This window comes from Hypanus sabinus, chromosome 6 (assembly GCF_030144855.1).
Source record: "Hypanus sabinus isolate sHypSab1 chromosome 6, sHypSab1.hap1, whole genome shotgun sequence".
NCBI lineage: Eukaryota > Metazoa > Chordata > Chondrichthyes > Myliobatiformes > Dasyatidae > Hypanus > Hypanus sabinus.
This window is the reverse complement of record NC_082711.1, coordinates 153,004,436-153,029,700: the sequence shown is the minus strand read 5'-3', so window position 1 is coordinate 153,029,700 and position 25,265 is coordinate 153,004,436. Positions and strand designations below refer to the sequence as shown.

Genomic DNA, 25,265 nt, shown 5'->3' with positions numbered 1-25,265 from the left:
ACAGCCCTCTGTGTATATTTATTTTTAAAAAAAAACTTACCCCTGATGTCTCCCCTAAACTTCCCTCCCTTAATTTTGTACATATGCCCTCTGGTGTTTGCTATTGGTGCCCTGGGAAACAGGTACTAACTATCCACCCTATCTATGCCTCTCATAATCCCCTATCACTACCACTCCCCTCTTTTGCTTCTGCATCACAGACCCATTCTGAGTGCAGCAACCTGGTCTCCATGGCATTTCCTGGGAGGTCATCTCCCACAACAGTATCCAAAACAGATGCTCATTATTGAGGGGAATGGCCAGAGGGATGCTCTGTGCTAACTGTCAATTTGCCTTCCCATTTCTTCTCTTGACAGTCACCCAGCTACCTGCCTCCTGAAACTTGGGGGTGACTGTTTCCCTATATCGCCAATCGATGATCTCCTCACTCTCCCTTACAAGCCAAAGGTCATCCAGTTGCTGCTCTAGATCCCTCACATGGTCTTCAAGGGACTGCAGCTGGATGCACCACGCAGATGTGGTTTCCTGGGACACTCTGGGTGACCCAGGACTTAAATATCCAATGTGAAGAACACACAACAGCTATTTAAACTACACTAAGTACCCCTAACATAGTAAGAGAATAGGGAAACTTAACAGAAATGTACTTGGACAACTTACCAAGAGTTAAAGCCTCTTCTGAGCTAAAGCTTCCTTTGAGCCAAAGCCTGACACTCCCGCTCTCGTCACTGACCCACTCCCAACAATGGTCACTCTGCTTGTCCATTCTGTACCTGTATTTACTCCTTTCTGCGCTACTCCCACCGACGACCTCAATGTACTCTATTCCCGCCACTGATTAGGCTACTGGCATGACACCGAATGCCCGTGAAGCTCTTTTGTTCGAGCGCTGCTGACCTGCGAAAAACGTCCTCTCCGTGCGCTGCTCCCACTGCTGACTGGGCACTGGAATATATTAAGCTTTAAAGTAGCGATCGAAATATAGCAAAATTCAACTGGACAGATATAAAAACAAAAAATGCTGGAAGTATCCAGCTTAGCGGGCAATATCTATGAAGAAGGAAACTGTTAGTTGTTTTGGAGAAAATCTCCTGGTTGAAGATCTTTAGCCTTAGATGTTACTTCTGGTTCTCTCTCCACAGATATTGCCTGTTCTGCTGAGTATGTTATACTTTTTTTCAGATTTCCAGCATCTCTAATGTTTTGCTTTTGGATTAGGTTTCATTAGTCCTGTGTAGAAAACTTCTGCAGCATCAGAGTGGGTTGTAGAGATTTTGAAGTTTCTTAGCAATTGAAGGACAAAAATGTGGGTATTCATTTAGGGTGTCCTCTAATGTAAGGTTCTGAATATTTGAAATATTAAATAACATCACTTGCCTTATTGCATCATTTGGCTTTTGCTATGATGTTATTTTTATAAAATATTTTATAAAACATTTTAATAAAAATGTTATTTTTCATTTTCAAGAAGGTTTTAACAAATTTTTTTTCTCAATTCCCTCAAGCTGACTAATTTACAAAGTAAGTAGGGCAGTTACAATTCAACCACAGATCCGCATCTGCTGAGCTATTTTTGAAGTATGCTTGTAAGGGAAATGAAGTTTCAGCAGGAAATACCGTAATTTGGCGCCTAAGCTTTGAGTCAGTATGGGTGGAAGTCAGGGACTGGAAGGGAGCAGTTACTCTACTGGGTGTATTCTATAGGCCCCCTGGTAGCAGCAGAGATACCGAGGAGCAGGTTGGGAGGCAGATTTTGGAAAGGTGCAAAAATAACAGGGTTGTTATCATGGGTGACTTTAACTTCCCTAATATTGATTGGCACTTGATTAGTTCCAAGGGTTTAGATGGTACAGAATTTGTTAAGTGTGTCCAGGATGGATTCCTGTCACAGTATGTTGACAGACCGACTAGGGGGAATGCCATACTAGATCTAGTATTAGGTAACGAACAGGGTCAGGTCACAGATCTGTCAGTGGGTGAGCATCTGGGGGACAGTGATCACCACTCCCTGACCTTTAGCATTGTCATGGAAAAGGATAGAATCAGAGAGGATAAGAAAATTTTTAATTGGGGAAGGGCAAATTATGAGGCTATAAGGCTAGAACTTGCTGGTGTGAATTGGTATGATGTTTTTGCAAGGAAGTGTACTATGGACATGTGGTCGATGTTTAAGGATCTCTTGCAGGATGTTAGGGATAAATTTGTACTGGTGAGGAAGATAAAGAATGGTGGGGTGAAGGAACCGTGGGTGACAAGTGAAGTGGAAAATCTAGTCAGGTGGAAGAAGACAGCATACAATGAGGTTTAGGAAGCAGGGATCAGATGGGTCTATTGAGAAATATAGGGTAGCAAGAAAGGAGCTAAAGAAGGGGCTGAGAAGAGCAAGAAGGGGGCATGAGAAGGCCTTGGCGAGTAGGGTAAAAGAAAACCCCAAGGCATTCTTCAGTTATGTGAAGAACAAAAGGATGACAGGAGTGAAGGTAGGACCGATTAGAGATAAAAGTGGGAAGATGTGCCTGGAGGCTGTGAAAGTGAGCGAGGTCCTCAATGAATACTTCTCTTCGGTATTCACCACTGAGAGGGAACTTGATGATGGTGAGGACAATATGAGTGAGGTTGATGTTCTGGAGCATGTTGATATTAAGGGAGAGGAGGTGTTGGAGTTGATAAAATACATTAGGATGGATAAGTCCCCAGGGCCTGATGGAATATTCTCCAGGCTGCTCCATGAGGCAAGGGAAGAGATTGCTGAACCTCTGGCTAGGATCTTTATGTCCTCGTCCACGGGAATGGTACCGGAGGATTGGAGGGAGGCGAATATTGTCCCCTTGTTCAAAAAAGGTAGTAGGGATAGTCCAGGTAATTATAGACCAGTGAGCCTTTTGTCTGTGGTGGGAAAGCTGTTGGAAAAGATTCTTAGAGATAGGATCTATGGGCATTTAGAGAATCATGGTGTGATCAGGGACAGTCAGCATGGTTTTGTGAAGGGCAGATCATGCCTAACAAGCCTGATAGAGTTTTTTGAGGAGGTGATCAGGCATATAGATGAGGGTAGTGCAGTGGATATGATCTACATGGATTTTAGTAAGGCATTTGACAAGGTTCTACATGGTAGGCTTATTCAGAAAGTCAGAAGGCATGGGATCCAGGGAAGTTTGGCTAGGTGGATTCAGAATTGGCTTGCCTGCAGAAGGCAGAGGGTCGTGGTGGAGGGAGTACATTCAGATTGGAGGGCTGTGACTAGTGGTGTCCTACAAGGATCTGTTCTGGGACCTCTACTTTTCGTGATTTTTATTAACGACCTGGATGTGGGGTTAGAAGGGTGGGTTGGCTAGTTTGCAGGCGACACAAAGGTTGGTGGTGTTGGAGATAGTGTAGAGGATTGTCGAAGATTGCAGAGAGACATTGATAGGATGCAGAAGTGGGCTGAGAAGTGGCCGATGGAGTTCAACCAGGAGAAGTGTGAGGTGGTACACTTTGGAAGGACAAACTCCAAGGCAGAGTATAAAGTAAATAGTAGGATACTTGGTAGTGTGGAGGAGCAGCGGGATCTGGGGGTACATGTCTACAGATCCCTGAAAGTTGCCTCACAGGTAGATAGGGTAGTTAAGAAAGCTTATGGGGTATTAGCTTTCATAAGTCGAGGGATAGAGTTTAAGAGATGTGATGTAATGATGCAGCTCTATAAAACTCTAGTTAGGCCACATTTGGAGTACTGTGTCCAGTTCTGGTCGCCTCAGTATAGGAAGGATGTGGAAGCATTGGAAAGGGTACAGAGGAGATTTACCAGGATGCTGCCTGCTTTAGAGAGTATGGATTATGATCAGAGATTAAGGGAGCTAGGGCTTTACTCTTTGGAGAGAAGGAGGATGAGAGGAGACATGATAGAGGTGTACAAGATATTAAGAGGAATAGACAGAGTGGACAGCCAGCACCTCTTCCCCAGGGCACCACTGCTCAGTACAAGAGGACATGGCTTTAAGGTAAGGGGAGGGAAGTTCAAGGGGGATATTAGAGGAAGGTTTTTCACTCAGAGAGTGAGTGGTTAGTGCGTGGAATGCACTGCCTGAGTCAGTGGTGGAGGCAGATACACTAGTGAAGCTTAAGAGACTACTAGACAGGTATGTGGAGGAATTTAAGGTAGGGGGTTATATGGGAGGCAGGGTTTGAGGGTTGGCACAACATTGTGGGCCGAAGGGCCTGTACTGTTCTATGTTCTAAGCTTGCACTAATCAGTAAATTACATAGCATACAAAATCTGTTTATTCATAAAGTTTAAATAAACTAGGAAATAGAACTTGTAAAAGAAACAGCAGTGATTTTACTTATAAGAAAAGTTAATTTCTATGATAAATGCACTATCTGGGAGATAGGTGTATACAATAATCCACAAAGTGCATCCTAATTATTTATAGTTTAGCATATAGATTAACTAACTTGCAGTAGCATCACAGCACAAAGCATCATATTAGCAGCAGTCAAAGGAAAAAAACATAAACAAATAAAGATTATACTGGAGAGAACACAATTAGAACAATAACTCAAACAAAGCCCAGTGTAGTGCAAAGTGATCATTGTGTTGCCATCCTGAGGCAGTGATGTGGGTTGTGCAGCTCGGTTCAGGATCTGAAAGGATGAAGGGAAGTAGTTATTCGTGAACTTGCTGGTGTGGGACTTCAGACTGCTGTACCTCCGGCCTACTAGTAGCTGCAAAAAGATTGCAAACTCTAGGTGATGGTATATTTGATAGATATTGCCATCTTGGGGCTGCGCCCCATGCAGATAGTTTGGGAAAGATTGTGCCAGTGATGTATTGGAGTCCTCTACTTTCCAAAGCTTCTTGTGTTCCTCCACGTTCAAATTACGGTACCAGCCCATGATGCAACATGCAAACCAAATTATTTACATTTATTTACAGCTGTCAAGAGAGGCTGATGGGCTATCTTTTGTGTGATGCTGTTTGAGTGCAAAATGTTGATCCCCTGTTCTTTTAGTCTACATATAGAGCATGGACTCAGGCCCGGCGGCCCAATGAGTCCATGCTGACTATGGTGCATACTGATGTAGTCCCAATTTCCTGGATTCAGCCCATATCCTTTTGAGGCTCACACTTCCTCGGGCAGCTCATTAGCTCATTCCATGTACTCACACCCCAAGCATGGAAAAAGTACCTTTTAACTCTTTCTTATCTCACATGAAATCTGTGCCCCTGCCTTTGCATTTCCCTATCTGGGGAAAGGACCTTTCCTATCTATCCATTGAACCATGCCCTTTATGATATTATGACACCCCTTATTCTCCTACGTTCCGAGGAATAAAGACTTTGCCTGGTCAACCTCTCCCTGTATCTCAGGCTCTCTGGTCTTGCCAACATTCTCATACATCTTTTACTGCACTTTTTCCAGTTTAACCTTGTCTTTCCAATAACTGGGAGACCAAAACTGTACAAGTATAGGTTTCACCACTTGTATAATGTCCCAGCTCCTATACTCAGTGTCCTGACGGATGAAGGTTAGCATGTTGAACACCTTTTACACCATCCTGTCTACCTGTGTTGCTGCTTTCAATGAACTCTGAACTTGTATTCCCAAGTCCTTCTATTCAATTACACTCCATAGTGCCCTACTATTCACAGAATTGTATGCTAGTTTGACTTTCCAGAATGCCCCACCACTCACTCATCTGTATCGAAATCGTTTGCCACACTCTAGCCTATTTTACTACAGAATAATATCACTAACCATTTATTTTAAATTAATTTTATGTTTTCCTGAACATGCCAAATGCTGTACAGCATGTCTTTTTGTTAAATAGTGCCTTTTCTGAAAAGGCAAATTTGCTTAATATTGTCTCAAAAAGATACAACAGACAACTCAATGCTATCTCAGCACTGCACAGCAGTGTACTGAATTGTACTGGTCTAAAAACTGATGTACTGAAATAATAGGGCTGTCAAATAGCCAACCTGTCACATAAGCTGATTGCAATTTTTAATAAATTATATTTTAGATTAAAATGGAAACCTTGGCAGAAGAGGAATTGGATAACCCAATATACTTTAAAGACATGGAATTGATTCCTGGCTCTACGTGCTCATCTTTATCGCCACTACGACATGAGTTATTAAATAAGTGTTCTCAATCTATTCCATTTCAAAATCTAAAATTGCGCTCCTGGCCTCTGGGTTTGATTCTGTCTCCTTTTTGCATTACTGGAATTGCTCTGTCAGTATTTGAATTTCTTAAGGCTTCTACTCGACTGGCAGCATTGAAGGTGAAGTGGAGCAATACCCATAAATTAGAACATAATCAGTGTCATCGGGGTATTGCTTCTATTCGAGCATTACCTGAGGTAAGGAATACCCTTTTATTCTCCTCCCCCCCCCCCCCCTTTGGTATAAGTGAAATATTTGTACCCACTGCATTTAAAACAAAATTGTAATGTGTATTCAGTAGAAAAATGGATTGTGTCACTTTCTGGTTGTGTTTAGCACTAATGTCATATTTGATCGCCCAAAACAAATCATAGTTGGTCAAAATCCAGTGAAGCAACATCAGAATGGTTACATCCAGAAATCAGAGTTAAAATGGGTTGTCACAACTCCTCCTGGGACCTCATTCTATTTAGCACTACCGCAGCAATCATAGAAGGCAACGGCTCTTAAAAGGTATATTTTCTTTTGGTAAAAGAATAAAGGGTTTAGAGAGAAGGAAGCTTCTTCTCTAGGTCACTGGAGCAATGTGACAATAAAGTTCATATTCTTGCAAGATATATCAGCATGATTCCCCCCCGATAATTTTCTCCCCGCAAACACCACTTACACTGGCAGCTCGTTCCACTCTCACCACCATCTGAGTGAAGAAGTTCCCCCTCATGTTCCCCTTAAACATTTCACCTTTCATTTGTAAGCCATGACCTCTAGTTGTAGTCTCGCCCAACCTCCGTGGAAAATGCCTATTTGCATTTACCCTATCTGTACCCCTCATAATTTTAGGACCATAAGACATTCGAATAGGGTTAGGCCACTCAGCCCATCAAGTCTACTCTGCCATTTCATCATGGCTGATTTATTACCCTACTCAACCTACTATCCTGCCTTCTTCCTGTAACCTTTGACGTTCTGACTAATCAAGAACCTGTGAACCTCTGCTTTAAATGCACTCAGTCCACCACAGCCAACTATGATTTTGTATATCAAATCTCCCTTCACTCTCCTACACTTTAGGCAATGAAGTCCTAACTATTCAACTTATTCTACTCTTCCACTGGCTCTGGTTGCTTTCCTCTGTTTGCACATTTGTGCAGCAAACAGTACTCTATGGTGAAGTCTCCTCACCTGCTTGGTAGTATTTTGCAAGGTGCCTCAAATTGATGGGGGGAAATCAAATCTCATCTTGGCATTTACCATTATTAACCTGTGTGTGTATGCCTTGATTACATCAATGCTTGGCAGCTGTAGTCACCAAGTATTAATGTGCCACCATGGAAAATGTATAGTCTTTATTCCCCAGGATTTATCAATCTGAACAGTAAAGGCTGTTAAAACCGATTGTACAGTCTCAGAGGGTGAAGTATTCATATGTGCTTCATGACATTCACCATGAGGAAACATCTTCCTGATTCACATGCGAGAGTGGAAACTTTGTTTGAAAAGATGAGGGTTCCGACTTGTGTGTGATCAGACAATATAATCTCATAATTATTTTCCATGGACAATAATGCACCTTTGGGACAGTTGGCAGATATCTATTGTGGCTGCACAGAATAGAATCTCATGTGATCTTGACCTTCATGGAGAGCAATCTAGATAGAGGGAGGGCCACAAACAGTGGCTGTAAAATATATTCACCCAGAAGTCCCTCAGAAGTTTACATGTTTTATTATTTTACAACATTGGATTTAATTGGGCTTTTTTTATATTGATCAACAGAAAAAGACTTTGTGTCAAAGTGAAAACAGGTCTTTACAAAGTAATCTAAATTAATTACAAATATAAGATACAAAATATTGCACAAGTGTTATCCCCCTTTAATATGATACACCAAACCATCACTGGTGCAGCCATCTGGTTTTAGAAGTCACATATTAAGTTAAATGGAGATCTGTTTTTAGACACCTGTGTGCAGTCAAGGTGTTTCAATTGATTGCAGTAAAAATACACCTGTATCTGGAAGGTCCAATTGCTGGTGAGTCATTATCCTGGCAAAAACTACACCATGAAGACAAAAGAACACTCCAAGCAACTCTGTGAAAAGGTTATTGAAAGGCACAAGTCAGGAGATGGATATAAGAAAATTTCCCAGTCACTGAATATCCATTGGAGTACAGTTAAGTCAATCATCATGAAATGGAAAGAATATGGCACAGTTGTAAATCTACCTCAAGCAGGCCGTCTTCAAAAACAAGAGCGTTCATGCAAGAATGGGACTCGTGAGGGAGGCCACCCAGAGAGCTATGACAACTCTGGAGTGGCTTCAGTGGCTGAGAAGGGAGAGACTACACATAAAACAAACTATTGCCCAGGTACTTTACCAAGTCACAGTTTTATGCGAGAGTGGCAAAGAGAAAGCCAATTGGGGAAAAAAAAACACATTAAGTCTTGGCTAGAGTGTGCCAGAAGGCATGTGGGAGACTCTGAAGTCAGCTGGAAGAAGGTTCTATAGTCTGACGAAACCAGAAACTGAACTTTTTGGCCATCAGACTAAACACCACACGTCATCAAAAACACACCATTCCTACTGTGAAACATGGTGGTGGCTGCATCATTATGTGGGGATGCTTCACTGCAACAGGCCCTGAAAGGTTTATGAAGGTAGAGGGTAAAATGAATGCAGCAAAATGCAGGGAAAACCTGATGCAGTCTGCAAGAGAACTGAAACTTGGGAGAAGATTTGTTTTCCAGAATACTTTCCAGCAAGTATGCTTGTTTACCTCAAGCATAAAGCTACACAGGAATGGCTTAAAAACAGTAATATCCTGGAATGGCCAAGTCATAGCCCAGACCTCAATCTAGTTGAGAATTTGTGGCTGGACTTGAAAAGGGCTGTTCACTCATGATCCCCATGCAATCTGACAGAGCTTGAGCAGTTTTGTAAAGAATGGGGAAAAATTGCAGTGTCCACATGTGCAAAACTGATAGAGACCTATCCACACACAAAATGCTGGAGAAAATCAGCAGCCCAGGCAGAATCTGTGGAAAGTACAATCGATGTGATTATGCACAGAATCAAGGCTGTGATTGCTGCTAAAGGTGCATCTACTAAATACAGACTTGAAGGGGGTGAGTAATTATGCAGTGAATTATTTTGTATTTAATAATTGTAATAAATTTAGACCAATTTGTGGAAAAAATTTTTCACTTTGAGACAAAAATGTCTTTTCTGTTGATCAGTATCAAAAAATCCACTGAGTCAATGATGTAAAACGATAGAACATGAAAACTTATGGGGGCTGGGGGGGGGGGGTGTGAATCCCACTTATAGGCACTATATTTTGCTGATTGCAACCATGCAAAAACCTGATCCTTTTTTATTTTTATATGTGTGAGGAAAGGGACTCCGTTGGTCAGAGTTGACCATGGATGTTGCATCCGAGCTGTCTAGATACACAAGCTTGGGCAGTACAATGTGGAGAGCAAGCTGTTACCCATGTAGCAAGCTGCCTCTCTCCATGCAACTGATGAACCCAAAGGAACAGCAGAGACCAATACAGTTTGGAACCAGCAGCGTCACAAGAGTTGCCAGTCAGTGTTGAACTCAATGTAGAACTGCGTTAGGGACACCAGCTCAGGACTTTTCCCTTTGGGTTTACTTCTGAAGCCTTCCCTGTGAGTGGGTATAGCCACAAGGCAGTGGAGGTTTGAGATCAGTGTTTTCCTTCTACTAGAGCAGTGGTCCCCAACCACCGGGCCGTGAAGAAACAATATTTCATATCGATATGAGTCAGCTGCACTTTTCCTCATTCCATCACGCCCACTATTGAACTTGAACGCACGCGAGGTCATCAGTCGCCTAAACGCAGATACCCTTGCGTCAGGGATCACAGGTTGGCCTTGGGTAACCGGCTGCCTTGCACAGCTGGCAAGAAGTGCTGTTGCTTACTGGCCTGGAGCACGGACAGACAGGCACTGCCTCTAAACCCGTTTAGCACACTGAATGTTCATGGGGAACCTGATGCTAAAATATTTGCAGACAACCTAATTCGGGCTCGTTTTCGTAAGTAGCAAAGCAGCTACTCGCTGTGATCTACTGAAAGTCATCCCTCGAGCCAAACTTTTATCGGCCGATAAATTCTACCGACCTACAAAGGGGGTGGGCACACTCTGTAGCACTCCTCACTCTCTCCGAACTGTGACCACCGCGGCCCCGGTACGGGGACCTCCGGCCCTTACCTTGCCCTCTCACTGGTGTGTTGCAATGATTTTATATGTTCATATGAGGAAAATATGTGGTTGTTTTAAGATCCAAACGTTACTTAAAATGTTATGAAGTGATTTACTTATAAGTGAATTGACTTATCACTATATTCATGTGAGGAAAATACACGCTGTGTTTAATATTAAATTCGTTAGATAAACCCTTTTAGAAACAAAGTTGAGTGTATTGGCCACTTATAAGTGACTATAGTTGACTTACCACTTAATATAGGTCCTATATTCAGGTCATGATTGACACCCCCCCCCCCCCCCCCCCACCATCAGCCAGTCCGCAGGAATATCGTCAATATTAAACCAGTCTGCGGTGCAAAAAAGGTTGGTGACCCTTGTACTAGAGGAGCTGCCAACCAAGGCTGATGAGCTCCATCTTCCCGAAGCAACTGGTTTTAAGGTGCTAGTAACTCACCTTTGCCCCTTCTCCTGTCAGTAGAAACAGTTCCACCAGGCTTAGTGGCTAAGCCACACATGAAGATTAGGAGCTGAACTTGGTTGTCAGAGGCTATTTGAGGTGTACACCATTGGGAGCCTTTAACAGGTAGTGGGAGCTTGTCCCCATTACCACTCCTGGCTATAACAACCTTAAGGAAAATAAAATACAATGTACAATGTAATAATATATGATATATATAATAAATATAATGACAGTGCCATCTTTAATGGAGTGCTGCCAGTGATGTGACAACAGAGGTATCCATGAGATGGGTATCTGAAATTTTTTCTCCCAAAGGCTTCTGTATATTTGGAAAGTGCTTGAAAACAGTGCTCTGATGCTACCCAGTCAATTTTTCTTGTGTTTACTTTCATATTGCTTGGCTTTGTTGCTTTTTGCAATGTGCTCCTGGTTCATATACAAAGTCATAGCTTCAAGCCTCATTTCATGGTGCTGCTCGAATAACAATACTGGGAAAGATCAGGTTCATGAATGTGGAGTGGAGTGTATTCAGAAGTGGCTTTCTGTTATCTGATTTCACCTGAAAGTGTTTGTTACCTCGATCTATTACTGCTAAAAATTTAGTTAACACCTTTTTTAAAATAGTTTTTTTTTCAACTTGGCTTCTTAGCATAAATTTTTAATATTATCTGGTGTAACTCAACTATTCCGTTTTTCTCTTCTAGGTGCAAGTAAAGTTCCACTGCAAACGGTCTCCTCTGCTTTTTGCTGACACTTACCCAGAACACCAAAAGTGCACAATCATTGGTTTTAACCAGATCTTATTGGAAAAGGTGTAATCATTTTATCAACACACCTTTCCCCTCTTTGCCCACATTCCTGCATGTGCAATCTTGTAACCACGAAGCTCTTGTAAAAGAACAATTCTCTCTGATAATGGAGTAGTCATAAACTGAAAAGTTGATTAACCATTTATCAGATTAGCTCATATAAAGTTTGGCCAGAATGCATTCATAATGCAAGAGCATAAATTTATATTTATATTTGCACACTTTTGATTTCACTATTTTATGAACTTTACATAAAATTTGTTTAATAAGACTTCAAAGTAATGCTCTTCCAACAGGAAGAATTACTTCCAAGAAAGAAAGCATGATTGGAATTGTTACGTAACACTTTGTGAAGAGCATAACAAAATACAGTACACTGCTACACTACATTTATTCAAGTACCTGCCTATTCTCCTTTTCTCATGGAAATTAACCCAACGTATCATTCCATTTTAATTTACTTCTGTATGGTGAAATCCATAGTACTGACATAAACAGCGTATTCAATATGGATCATGTGAACAAAAACCTACAATTTGGTATTTATAGTTGCACAAGTTCGGAATTCTATCATTTATTTTTTGGTATGCAGGGAATTTGAGTAATGTACAATATTTGATCATTTTTTAAACTTTCCTTCTGTAAAGGTTATGATTTTGCTTAAATATTTCAGCATCAAACCGTTAATACAATTTTACTAATATCTTAGTACAGAGTATTAACTTGGGTATAATTAGAAAGAGAAGAACTTCTAAGTTATTTTCTTGTCCTGCATTTGTGTTTTAGGCTATTGTTTAAAGAATTTGCTATCTTGCTTTAATGAACTTCATCTAAAGATATACTGATTAGTGACACTGTAAAATGTTAAACTGTTTTATTGTTTTATTTTCTTTTCATACAGCTATCAAATCATGATTCTCCCCCCTGATAAATGACTCAATATTATCAATGAGGTGGCTGCAGGATCAAGATCCCATGGTCCTAAAGCAGTTTAGTCAAGTAGGTTTAATTAGCAAGGGAAAATATGGTTACTATTTTGATATTGTGATTGTGCATTTTGAGACAGTTATGCATCTATTTTCCACTGCCATTTCCTTTATTCCTGAACAAACTTCCATGAGTGCTGAAATTTAAAGAACCTCTTTGCTTTCACTTCCTGCAATCCTAAATGTCACCATTAACTTGGAGAATTGAGGTTTTGGCATTTGCGTCATATAATTTGTTGCTGCTATTTGTATCACCAGCTTACTACATATTTTTTAATATCATGTATGTGGACTTGATTGTTCACAGGAAATCTGTATTTAGAGAAACAACTATGTATTAAAGCAATACAAACAAAATGCTGGAGGAACTCAGCAGGCTAGGCAGCATCTACGGAAAAGGATAAATAGTCAACAATTTGGGCCAAGACCCTTCATCAGGGCAAGGGTCTCGGCCTGTAAAGTCAACTGTTTACCCTTTTTCATAGATGCTGCTTGGCCTGCTGAGCTCCTCCAGCATTTTGTGTGTGTGTGTGTTGCTTTGGATTTCCAGCATTTGCACATTTTCTCATGTATGTGCTTTAAGTTTATTGGAAAAATTAAGGTATAAGAACTGCTTAAGTTTTAGTTCAATGCTGCATCAAAGATATAAACCTTTTGGGATTAAAGGAAATATGTTTAGTTTTTAAGTGTAGTCCAGTTTGTAAGATGTATTTAGATATTTCAATATTATAAATAAAGATTGTTGATCATGGAAAGTAATCCTTCAGGGCAATGAAAAGAACTACTAAATTCTTTCTAGCAGCACTACTGACAATAAAAGACTCGCTCATCCTCAGAGCACAGAAAAGAGCTGAAAAAACTACTGCTGATTCCACCCACCCTACCAGTCACCTATCACCAAATTGCCAGCCAGGAGACACGTCATCTCCAAAGATGCTTTCCTGTAGCTATCCAGATTTCCAACAAAACTCACTTTGGTGTAATACCCCAACTATCCGTGCACAACATTCATTAAATCATCAGTGTTTTCCAACCTGGAGTCCAGGCTCCTTGCTTCAGGGTATTGCTCCGTGGCATTAAAAAAAGGTTGGGAACCCCTGGGTTAGTCTTTCCTGTTTTTCTTATTCTGTGGATGATTATGTAGTCCATTCGTATGTTCACATTTATTTGATTATTGGCATTTGTGCATGTGACCGTTCTAAGGATTGCTATTGTGTTGTCCATTTATGGTATTGTCCTGTGTTTTACACTTGGCACCGACCCACAGTCATGTTTCACATACTGGCAATTAAGTTATATTTTGTTAACACGAGATCATTGGGTTATATGATTTGTCATCTCAATTCTTAAGAGGAGACCTAAGAACTAACGATGTATATGTTTATTTGATTTGGTGTATTTCACTGTATTTACTCTAAAATGAAGAACTGTTGCCCAACAAAAATTCAGATCATTGATGGAATTTTTTAAAATTCATAATACTAGTAAGTGTTAAGAGAGTTCAATAAGTACTTAAGTGAAAGAAAGGCATACCAATGCAGAATTTAAAATGTGCACAATCTTTTGGCATTTGTTGTTTTTAAATGAGGTTAATTGATTTTATTCATTTTGTCAGCATGTATTTTGTAGTGCTGTTAGATGATAATATTTGCATTGTCTTAGCAAGAAATGTGATTTCTACTCCAGTTCTGCACTTTATAAGCAGAAATTGCTGCTTACACTGTTCTTCAAAACAATGTTTTTTAAAAAAAATTGTATACTTGTCACAAATGTGAAAAATTATTAGGGGTTATTTAGAAATACTTGAAATGTTTAGAATTGTTGACAAATTTAAACATTTATTAAAATAGGATCAATTTTATTATCTGTACTTTAGCACTTAGGTGTAATAGTTGATACATTTTTATTAAGCCTATTATCAAGAAAGGGAGCATGACAATACCTTTTGGTTTAACTCTGTAATCTGCACACATTTACAGTACTTTGTGGTTGTAATCAGTATACAAGTGAAAGTGGGAAATAACAGTTCCAAGTTCTGGCCACTTTTTTTAAGATGTCTAGTATTCTGCAAAGATGTTTTGCAGAATATATCTTATGCACATCCTTTTTTCTTATCCACATCCACCCCTTTGGATATATTTAGTAAAGGCATTATTCATACTATAGGAGTTAAGACCAAACTCATTTCAATCAGACATGCTTTTCCAACAGATAACAGTTCTCTTTTCCTCATTTATGCAAAACCTCCTCTTAGAATAAGAATGAATTCTGTTTGTTTTATTGAAAATAACTCTAGGTCATACATTCCAATTTTTTACATTTGTAAAGAGCAGATTAGAGTAAATTAGAGAAAATCCATTCAAAATAAATAACATTCAAGAAATTAATGGGAGAGAAAGGGATCAGTCAGAACATGATGGCTATCCTTTAAGAGGATGTGGCTTGGAGACTGATTGGAGTGATGGTAATGTAAAATTATGTTGATTCAGAAAGGTAATCTCAGAAAGTAGCAATTAAAACATCACTACTGAAGAAAGGATGTTGGGGGAAAGAAGCTATTGACCATTTAGCCTCATCAGTTAATAAGGAAAGTGCTGGAATCTATTATATAAGAAGTGGTAATATCAAACTGATGCTTAGAGAAATAATATTTGATAAACCTGTTGACATGTTTAGAACTACTAGAAGCCTTCACTAAGGTTCCATGCTGGAGATTATGAAACTAAATTGTGTAATATACTGGCACGGACTGAGAATTGATTAATGATAAAACAATAAACTTTTTTGGACTGTAGAAACCATAACTAATGCGATTTGGGACTTGGCACTGATGCCCCAGGTGTTCAGCCTTTATTGATGGTCTAATGGTATGAAGTGCAATGTACCTAGATTTACTCCTGATTCAAAAACTTGGTGGCAATGTCTGAGAAATAAGTGAAAACGCTTAGGAAGATTTCTACTTAAATAATTGAACAAGACCACCAGAGGAATCTAATGCATAAAAATGTTGAGTATTAAACAGAAATTTTGAAAGATATGGGTTTTTAGAGGGACCTTGGTGTCTTTATTCATTGAATCAAAGATAACATGAATGTATAGTAACCATTTAGCAAATTAAATGGTATTTTAACTTCATTGCACAACTTGTAGAGATGTCTTATGCAATGTATCTTAGCAAACAAGTTAGTGAGCAGCAAATGTTAAATAGGGGGAGGGTGTAGAAGTGAAGGTAAATGTTTAAAGCAGCAAATTGAATTTTGATTTTATTGATATACTATTTATATATCACACTTATTAGCTGCCACCTTAAATATTTTTGTTGTATTTTAAAATTTATCACAATTTCAGTCAAACTTTGTAAAAAAAAACACTACTGTCCACAGTCATTGACCTCACTGCACATTCCATAGTTGCTGAATTGTCAGGCTTTCCATTCCCCGCCCCCCCCCAAAGTCAAAACCAGGATTGGTCAATTACTTTGCAACATAGTTGCCAAGTGCTCAGGGGTTAAACACATTTACCAGGAGCCAGAGATGTCATTTTCTTTATCTTGGGGTTCAACTACTTGTAGACATCGATCAGCAAATTCTACAAAAATTGGTTCTTGCATAGCCGATTTCATGATGTTTTCTTTATCTTCTGCTCTGTCTATTGTCAATAGCAACTGTCTAAGATGAGGATTACAAAGTAAACTCTTCAATTCCTCAGATTTTGCTGTTAGAAAAGCAAAAATAATAATAATTAGTGCTTTATTACATTGAAGTTTCAGGACCTGTAGTCACTCACTTTGCTCAAGACCTGTTTAAAATTTGTAAATGACGAAAGTTAGAAGCAGTAATAAACACTAGGCTAGTGTTAATCAAACAAGAGAAGATCTGCAGATGCTGAAAATCCAAGCAACACACACAAAATGCTGGAGGAATTCAGGATAGGCAGCATCTATTGGAAAGAGTACAGCTGATGTTTTGGGCTGAGACCCTTCATCAGGACTGGGGGTAAAAAGATATGTCAAAGTAAGTACTGGGTGTGGGGGGGGGGTGCAGAAACACAAGGTGACAGATGAAAGTGGGGGGAGGGTTAAGTAAAGAGCCGGGAAGTTGATTGATGAAAGAAACAGGGCTGGAGAAGGGAGAATCTGATAGGAGAGGACAGGCCATGGAAGAAAGAAAGGGGGAAGAACACCAGAGGGATGTTATAGGAAGATGTGGGGAATGGTGAAGGTGGGGGGGTGAGGTGGAGACTGACATTACCGGAAGTTTGAGAAATCAATGTTCATGCCATCAGGATGGAGGCTACCCAGACAGAATATAAGGTGTTGCTCCTCCAACCTGAGTCTGGCCTCAATGCAGTAGAGGAGGCCGTGCACTGATGTGTCAGAATGGGAATTGGAAGTGGAATTAAAATGTTTGGCCACTGGGAGATCCTGCTTTTTCTGGCAGATGGAGTGTAGTTGCTCTGCGAAGCAATCCCAAATCTGCATGGAGTCTCCCACTATATATAACCCCAGCAGGTTCAAGGATGAAGTATCACCTCATCTAGAAGAACTGTTTCAGGCCCTGTATGTTCGTGAGGGAGGAGGTGGTGTATTTGTTTCCCTTTTAAGGATAAGTGCCAGAAGGGAGAGCAGTGGAGAGAGACAAATGGACAAGGGAGTCACATACAGAGCGGTATCTGTGGAAAGCAGAAACAGGAAGGAGGGAAAGACATCATTGGCGGTGGGATCCCGTTGGAGATGACAGAAATTACGGAGAATTATGTGCTGGACTAAGGGTCTTGGCCCGAAATGTCAATTGTATATTCCTCTCACGAGGTAGTACTATCTAATAGTGAATATCAAACATTCAGCAAGGAGTCTAGGTGGGTGGGCGCTCAAAGGAAGATAAAATAATCAAAATAGAAGCAATACAGGTTGCACAATGGTATAGCTCATGGAAATTAGGTGCTGTGTCGGTGGAGCCTGAGTTTATGGCATTCCCTTCCCTCCATTCTAAGAGTGGCAGGCTAATTAGCCACTGAAATGTCCGTATTGTGAGTGGAAAAATCTCATGAGAAGTGATGGGAATGTGGGAGGAATAACACAGATTAGTGTAAAGGATACTCTAAGGACATTTACGAGACTCTTAGGGCACATGAATGAAAGAAAATGGTGGGTTATGGGCTATGTAGAAAGGAAGGGTTAAATTGATCAAGGAGTAGGTGAAATGGTTGGCACAACATCGTGAAATGAACGTCCCATACTGTGCTGTACTGCTCTACGTTCTAAATAGATTGTTTGACCATGTGGGCTTACTGGACAAAAGAGCTTGCCTTCATATTTTATGAAGTAATCGATTCTTCCTGCAATTTCTAGTGTTATAAAGTCCTCAGTGACAGTCAATATTGTCACATGAGTCAACAGAACAAATTCTTAGACTCAGGAACATCTCTCGCAGCACTCAAACAGTGATGAATGTCATTGAACTAAATCAGTTTTGTATGCTAATCATTTAAACCAATTTAATTTAGTTTGTTCAAATTACCCTTCTAATAGTAAATGTCAGGAATCAAAAAGATGTTTTTGTTGTGATCTGTTTTTGTCTACATACCCAACAGTTTTAATTTCTCTAGGGGCACGCGATCAGATTCTTCATCTTCACCCAGTATGTCATCTGTTGACAGGAATATACCATTACTGTTTAAAAGAACAACTAACGTGCACAGGGATTATAAACAGTTACTACATAATGGATTAAATTCCTAGGCCATGTCTCTTTCACTCTTCAACATGATCATAATAAATTTAAATGAGTTGAACAAGATCTTGGTATTGTTTGGCCTCTGTGGCAAATCTTTAATCCAGACTATGAGTCTATTTTAAAAGGAAACAATTGATTCAAATGTATAATTCTATTGATCAAAGCTTTAAATTCTACTTTCACTTTTTGAACATGGATGGAATCTACTTTTATTTCCCTCCCAATCTCCCCATGCCTCTGTTCACCAATAGTACTTTATAAGGGAACATTGGTGCTCAATGAAAAATAAATGGGTTTTACTTAAATGCACATCCAGCAGAAAATGAGTACTGTACTTGAGCTTTGAAAGATCTGTCCCATTGATTTGGGCAAATTGTAGAAGACAACTTTCTATCCCAACACTGTGGGTAGCACCAGAACGATGCAAGTTGATAGTTTACATTTACTGCACAAAACAGAAAACATTTCAATGCCAAGCTTACATTATCCTGACATAACTGCACTAATATCTATAAAATGCTTGTTTTTTTTTTAAATGGCCCAATCTTGAATGATTTATAAAGTTGTGTTTACACTCAATTCTTTAAACAATTCTAGCTTTGTAGATATTTATCCTTTCTAATATGACGGCATGGTATCTACCTTTGCCTTCTTGCCATGTTATTGTCCCAACTTCTGTAGAAAGCTCTGAAGTTGATGACACTGAACCAGACTTTTGTGGTTTGCAATCATCTAGTAAAACAAAAGCACCAAATTTAGTTATTTTAGATAAACAAGTGCAATTAAAATGGTTCTATGTAATTATCAATATACGTTTTAACACAAAACCAGAGTTCACAGTACAACATTTAGATTCTTTCATAAAGCCAAGTCACAGTTTAGAAGGTGGGATGATGTTCCAAAAAAACTGGTCAGGTTGATCCTTTAAATCGGGATATGTAAAATACAACATAAACAAAGGATGAGATTTCTTACTTATGGCACATTATACCAGGAAGGTATAAAATGTTGTTATATCATGAATGAAGGTGTAGCTTTCTACTCAATCTTAACACAAAAGAACAAGGCACCACCATTTTTGCGTTTGCAAAAGCCATAGATGGACCTGAAGTAATTTTGTATTACCATCCCCCCCCCCCATCATCAATCTGAAGATCCAGTTGACTATTCTCCAAATTACACAGATAACATTTTCTTTAGAAGCTTGCATATTTTACAGTAACCAAATTAATTTGTAAGGAATCAGAGGACTGTCCATACCCTTATGTTTCTTGTAGCATCCTACAGAACAACTGAAAATAAAGAGAATAGAATTATTAAATATAATAAAGAATCACATTTTAGTAACATTCACATAATATAACTTTAAAGAATCAAAGTCTGAAGATTGGGCAGTTGAGGCAGCAAAATTTGCTAAAAGAACCAAAGCAGATTAGCAATAGTTTTCTTTCAGACCAGTGTGTCTCAATGACAGCAAGTAAAAACTGCAACAAATGGAGAACAAGATGGAGAAAATGAGAGAAGCCAGAGGGCACAGATTGATGGAAATGCCATCAAGAGGCATTTTTGTTCTAAAGACAAACGACCAATTAAAGCATTACCAAGATACTGCCTGAAATCATTATGAGTAAGAAGATTCATAAGCAACTTTCAACATGGGCAATTTAGTTTGAAAGCAGGACCAATTAAATTATTTTCCCCAAAGAACCTATAGGTACAACTCAAAGGTAAAAGTAAATTTATTATCCAAGTACATACATGTCAAAATACAACAACTCTGAGATTCATTTTCTTGTGGCCATTCAAAATAGATACCAAGACACCAATGAAGCAAAGAAACCTGCACACGGAGACTAATAACCCCTATGCAAAAGACAACAATCTGCAAATTAAAAAATAATAAATATTAAAAATAAGCAAAGAATATCAAGAACATGAGATGAAGAGTCCTTGAAAGTGAGGCCATAGGTTTGTGGGAACAGTTGGGCAAGTGAAGTTATCGGCTTTAGTTCAAGAGCATGATGGTCCGTTACCTCTAAACTGTGCAGTCATACAGCAACTGAAATGCTCTGCGCACATAGTCTTTGTTGCCCCACTGCTGGAATTGGGTACAACTACAAAAAGTTTACAAAGCACGGAAGATTTTCTTTGTTGTACTGCATTTCATTATACCCTTCAATTAATGAACAAAATCAAAAGTATGTTTTCAGATTTCATTCTATATATTCATAGTATGCATATTCCAAACAAAACATTTAAAGTGCCCCACAGCTTTCAAGAAGTATCAAAATTTCCTGCTCAGAGCAATGATTGGCCTGCACAGCTGTAAAAAAAAATTAGAGGGAACACTGCAATTCTCCTGAGGGCAATAACTGTTCCTGAACCTGGTGGTGTGGGTTGTGAGGCTCCTGCACCTCCTTCCAGATAGCAGCAGTGAGAAGAGAGCATAGCCTAATGATGGGGTTCCTTGATGATGGATGCTGCTTTCTTGCAACACCACTCCTAGTAGATATGCTCAATGGTGGGAAGGGCATTACCCGTGATGGTCTAGACTTCCTTTTGTAGGCTTTTCCATTCAAGGGTGTTGGCGTTTCCATGCCAGGCCTTGATGCAATCAGTCAGTACACTCTTCATCCCACACCTTTAGAAGTTTGTCAAAGTTTTAGATGGCATGTAGAATCTTTGAAAACTTTTGAGGAAGTAGAAGTACAGCTGTGCTTTGTTTGCAATAGCATTCATGTACTAGACCCAAGACAGATGCTCTGAAATGATAACTGAGGAATTTAAATTGCTGATCCTCTCCATCTCTGATCCCCCCGATGATGACTGGCTCATGGACCTTCGGTTTCCTTGTCCTGTAGTAAATAATCAGCTCTTTGGTTTTGCTGATGTTAAGTGAGAGATTGTTGTGGCACCATTAAACTAGATTTTCAATCTCCCTCGTATATCAGAATCAGGTTTATTATCACCAGCACACGCTGTGAAATTTGTTAACTTAGCAACAGCAGTTCATTGCAAATAAAAATACAGAAGAAAATAATAATAAATAAATCATTTACAGTATACATGTATTGAATAGGTTAAAAATCGTGCAAAAACCAAATAATATATATTCGGAAATTGAAATTGTTCACGGGTTCAATGTCCATTTAGGAATCAGATGACAAAGGGGGAAGAAGCTGTTCCTGAATCGCTGAGTGTGTGCCTTCAGCCTTCTATACCTCCTACTTGATGGTAACAGTGAGAAAAGGGCATGCCCTGGGTGCTGGAGGTCCTTAATAATGGACGCTACCTTTCTGAGACACTGCTCCTTGAAGATGTCCTGGATACTTTGTAGACTAGTGCCAAAGATGGAGCCGACTAAATTTGCAACCCTCTGCAGCTTCTTTCAGTCCTGTGCACTAGCCTGCCTTCCCCCCCCCCACCCCACCCCACCATACCAGACAGTGATGCAGCCTGTCAGAATGCTCTCCACAGTACATCTATAAAAGTTTTTGAATGTATTTGTTGACATACCAAATCTCTTCAAACTCCTAATAAAGTATAGCTGCTGTCTTGCCTTCTTTAAAGCTGCATTGATATGTTGGGACCAGGTTAGATCCTCAGGGATCTTGACATCCAGGAACTTGAAGCTGCTCACTCTCTCCACTTCTGATCCCTCTATGAGGATTGGTGTGTTGCTTTGTCTTACCCTTCCTGAAGTCCACAATCAACTCTTCCATCTTACTGATGTTCAGTGCAAGGTTGTGGCTCGACACCACTCCACTAGTTGGTACATCTCGTTCCTGTATGCCCTCTCGTCACCACCTGAATGTTGAACTGTAGTCGGTGAATAGCAACCTGAAATAGGTGCTTGTGTTGTTCAGATGGTCTAAAGCTGTGTGAAGGGCCATTGAGATTGCCAACTCGTTACTACCTTTGAGTCGGCCAACAACAGTGCTGTAGTCAGCAAACTTAAATACAACATTTGAGCAGTACTTAGCCTCACAGTCACTAGTACAAAGTGAAGACAGTGGGGGGGGGGGGGGGCTAAATACACAGCCTTGAGGGACACCTGTGCTGATTGTGTTTGTGGAGGTGGTGTTAATCCAGATAAAAGCCATCCTCTGTTTACTGTCATAAAATCCTCAAGCAACAGAACTGCAGCTCACTCATTGATGCAGATGCTTTAAAAGACACCACCACCCATACTCTATAGGAAAAACCCAAGGTTTTCTCCACCGAAGCAGGTCCTAAACTCACTTGTTTTGCACTAGTGATTCCTTTCGCAGTCTTTTCTCCGTCACTGCTGCCTGTAACTTGTGTGAACCTACACAACTCGCTCGCTAGTGCCTCTGTACCAGTAGCACTCCGTACTGGTGAAGCGCGTACGTGATAATAAACTAAACTTTACCAGCTGTTCGCTCGCCGCCATAATCCGGACAGAGTCCTGTAGTACAGGTCGCAATTTGGTCGGCGCTTATCCAAGGAAACTGGCCTGGCAGACCCTAGCGCCGCCCGCTCGCCGCCGTAGGCCCGGCAGCCCCTAGCGCCGCCCGCTCGCCGCCGTAGGCCCGGCAGCCCCTAGCGCCGCCCGCTCGCCGCCGTAGGCCCGGCAGCCCCTAGCGCCGCCCGCTCGCCGCCGTAAGCCCGGCAGCCCCTAGCGCCGCTCCCACCGCTCACTTACTAGCGCACATCACAGGCCGGGCATCGGTACTTAGTAGCCTGCTCCTCACACACGCCGCAGACCTTCATCATGCCACCATCGGCTCCCAGCAACCACCGCGCGCGTTACCCTGACGACGACGTCGAAGCGCCAACTCTGACCCGTTCGGGATCCTCTCACCATCGCCGCCGACCGTCGTATTAAACATTTATAACTCGGTTAGCTCTCAACTGTGAGTCATCTCTATCACTCGGGGTTGGGGGGGGGCGGTGTTAGCCCAAGTATCGGCAAATAATTATTCAGATTAAATAAAACCTTTGCACTTATGTCAATTCATACGTTGTTCTTTGCAGAGGCAATCGTCTGTCAAAGTAAATTGTGAATAGTTTGCTTATGAAATGTTTGTTTGGCAGTTATACCAAGATGGTGATGCTCTAGTTTGTACAATTTGCCTCAGTAGATCCTTGGATTCATTCTGCAAAGTGTCTTTTATTCCATCGGCATCCAGCTGAGTTTCAGCACTTCTGCTGCCTTTTTTTCATTAGTATCAGTAGGGATTTTATAGAATTTCATTACTGAAAATTGAGAACACGTTTAAATTATATCCCGTTGACCAGGGGTGTACTCTATGCTGCTAGGACGTACTAGTCCCAGACAGCCCAAATGTACTGCCTTCCCCTCTGTCGTTGATCATCAATTTGAAATGTCTGTCTCTCTTTACTGTTGACACCTAGTTTCTAGAAAGGTTCCAACTGATAATTGGAAATTTAAATGTATGAGTAATCAGAATAAACTTGTTTGCAACATTTATTTTTGTTATATTTGTAAAATTTTAGGGACAGGTTGGACAGGATAGGTCTTTATTCCTTAATGTTGAAGACTGAGAGGTGATGTTCAGACTCAGAATCAGGAGCCAGAACTTGGAATGGAAAAAGAAGGGGAAGTCATTTTGTCCTGATATTAGATTCAATGGTTACATGAATCATCTGTTAATCATCTGTTACCTTCTGTTAATTCTTGTAGAAGTGACACTTGGAACTTCATAAGAGGCAAGCCACTTACAAACATGTATCCTAATCATGTTGTGTGCTACTGAGTGTAGAACAGAAAAATTTAGACAGAGTATTCCATCATTCAGTAAAGTCATAGATCCATATAGTAATACAGCACAGGCTGTTTGATTTACCATGTCTACACAGACCATTAAGCTCCTACTTACAATGATCCTGCACTAATCCCATTTTATCCTCTCCAGACTACTATTAAATCTCCCCAGCCTCTCCATTGGATGTGGCAGGAACAGGGAGTACCTGGAGGAAGTTCATGTGGTCACAGGGAAAATGAACAAATTCTACATTGGCAGCACTGGAGGTCAGAAATGAGCCTAAGTTACTGAAGCTGTGAGGCAGTGTGGCTCTGTTAGCTCCACTATCTCAGATTATGGTACCCGATGATCCTTAACTTTGTATCTGCTTCCCACCTAATACTAATATCCTCATTCACTTGGTTCAAAGGTTTATCAATTTCATCTTAGAACATACTCAACATTCCTCTGCAGAATAAATTTTCTGAAATTCTGCATTAAGAAGTTTTGCATTACTACAGTCCTGAATGATCTACCTTTTATTCAAGACAATGCTTCCTAGATATAGACTCCCCAGGTATGGGAAGTAACCTTTCAGCATTTACCCTGTCAATCACTCTCCAAATCTTGATAGCGTATCTCATTTTTCTAAGTCATTACAACCCAGTCATCACCATTCTGTCTGTATTTAATTGTCGTCTAGTGAATATATCTTGTGCTGACTTCATATCAAGTTAATATTCATGGCAAGTACAACTTTAGCACTCAGTGTTCCTATTAGTGTAATCAAATCCCTGTACAATCTCATCAAGGTATTTTTAAAATTTCTGTGCAGAAAGCTTCTGACACAGTGTTTACTCTCTGTTATGTTGGTATAGTGGCATGTTTACAAAATATTGTAATAAATTGATTTTTTTAGTTTCTTAAAAATACTCTGTTCAGTTTTATTTTGAAAACCAATGAATGGCACCCTCGTGATACACCATGTGCCACCTTCTTGACCCTCATGTTTGACCTGACCACATCCTTTTGCAGATTCCTTGCATTTATGAATGCTGAGGTTGACTTCATGGCTCAAGTCTGTGAGCTTTCTAGCCTACATTCTTTTGCACCACTTTCTATAGTGTAGTTCTCCAAAGTGCCAAGAGAGCAAAAAAAT

At 40.2% G+C, this 25,265-nt stretch overlaps 2 protein-coding genes across 3 annotated transcripts in view; one reads left to right on the top strand and one right to left on the bottom strand.

The window, feature by feature from the left end:
* LOC132395962 (unconventional myosin-XIX) overlaps nucleotides 1-13,402 on the top strand; it is a 54,394-nt gene extending 40,992 nt beyond the window's left edge. For both annotated transcript variants that reach the window (XM_059973201.1, XM_059973200.1), the window contains 3 exons: nucleotides 6,010-6,351; nucleotides 11,552-11,659; nucleotides 12,558-13,402. In XM_059973201.1, coding sequence (XP_059829184.1) covers nucleotides 6,010-6,351; nucleotides 11,552-11,659; nucleotides 12,558-12,584 — 477 coding nt within the window. In that variant the 3' untranslated portion in view covers nucleotides 12,585-13,402. The remainder of the gene's footprint in view (nucleotides 1-6,009; nucleotides 6,352-11,551; nucleotides 11,660-12,557) is intronic.
* Nucleotides 13,403-14,898: 1,496 nt separating this feature from the next.
* On the bottom strand, nucleotides 14,899-23,209 carry znhit3 (zinc finger, HIT-type containing 3). The gene is made up of 5 exons (XM_059973204.1): nucleotides 23,044-23,209; nucleotides 19,638-19,669; nucleotides 19,020-19,109; nucleotides 18,228-18,290; nucleotides 14,899-16,356 (listed from the first exon to the last, which is right to left on the bottom strand). Exons 1-5 carry the CDS (start codon nucleotides 23,112-23,114, stop codon nucleotides 16,160-16,162), a joined length of 453 nt encoding a protein of 150 aa, XP_059829187.1. The 5' UTR covers nucleotides 23,115-23,209; the 3' UTR covers nucleotides 14,899-16,159.
* Between the last annotated feature and the right edge of the window lie 2,056 nt (nucleotides 23,210-25,265).

Excerpts from the sequence above, each read along its gene's own strand:
- znhit3 (XM_059973204.1), bottom strand. The coding sequence starts at position 23,114 with ATGATGAAGGTCTGCGGCGTGTGTGAGGAGCAGGCTACTAAGTACCGA. Across the intron at positions 19,670-23,043 it reads CCGGCCTGTGATGTGCGCTA|TTGTTCTGTAGGATGCTACA; the intron begins GTAAGTGAGCGG and ends CTTTATTTTCAG. Across the intron at positions 18,291-19,019 it reads AACATGGCAAGAAGGCAAAG|ATGACATACTGGGTGAAGAT; the intron begins GTAGATACCATG and ends TCCTGTCAACAG.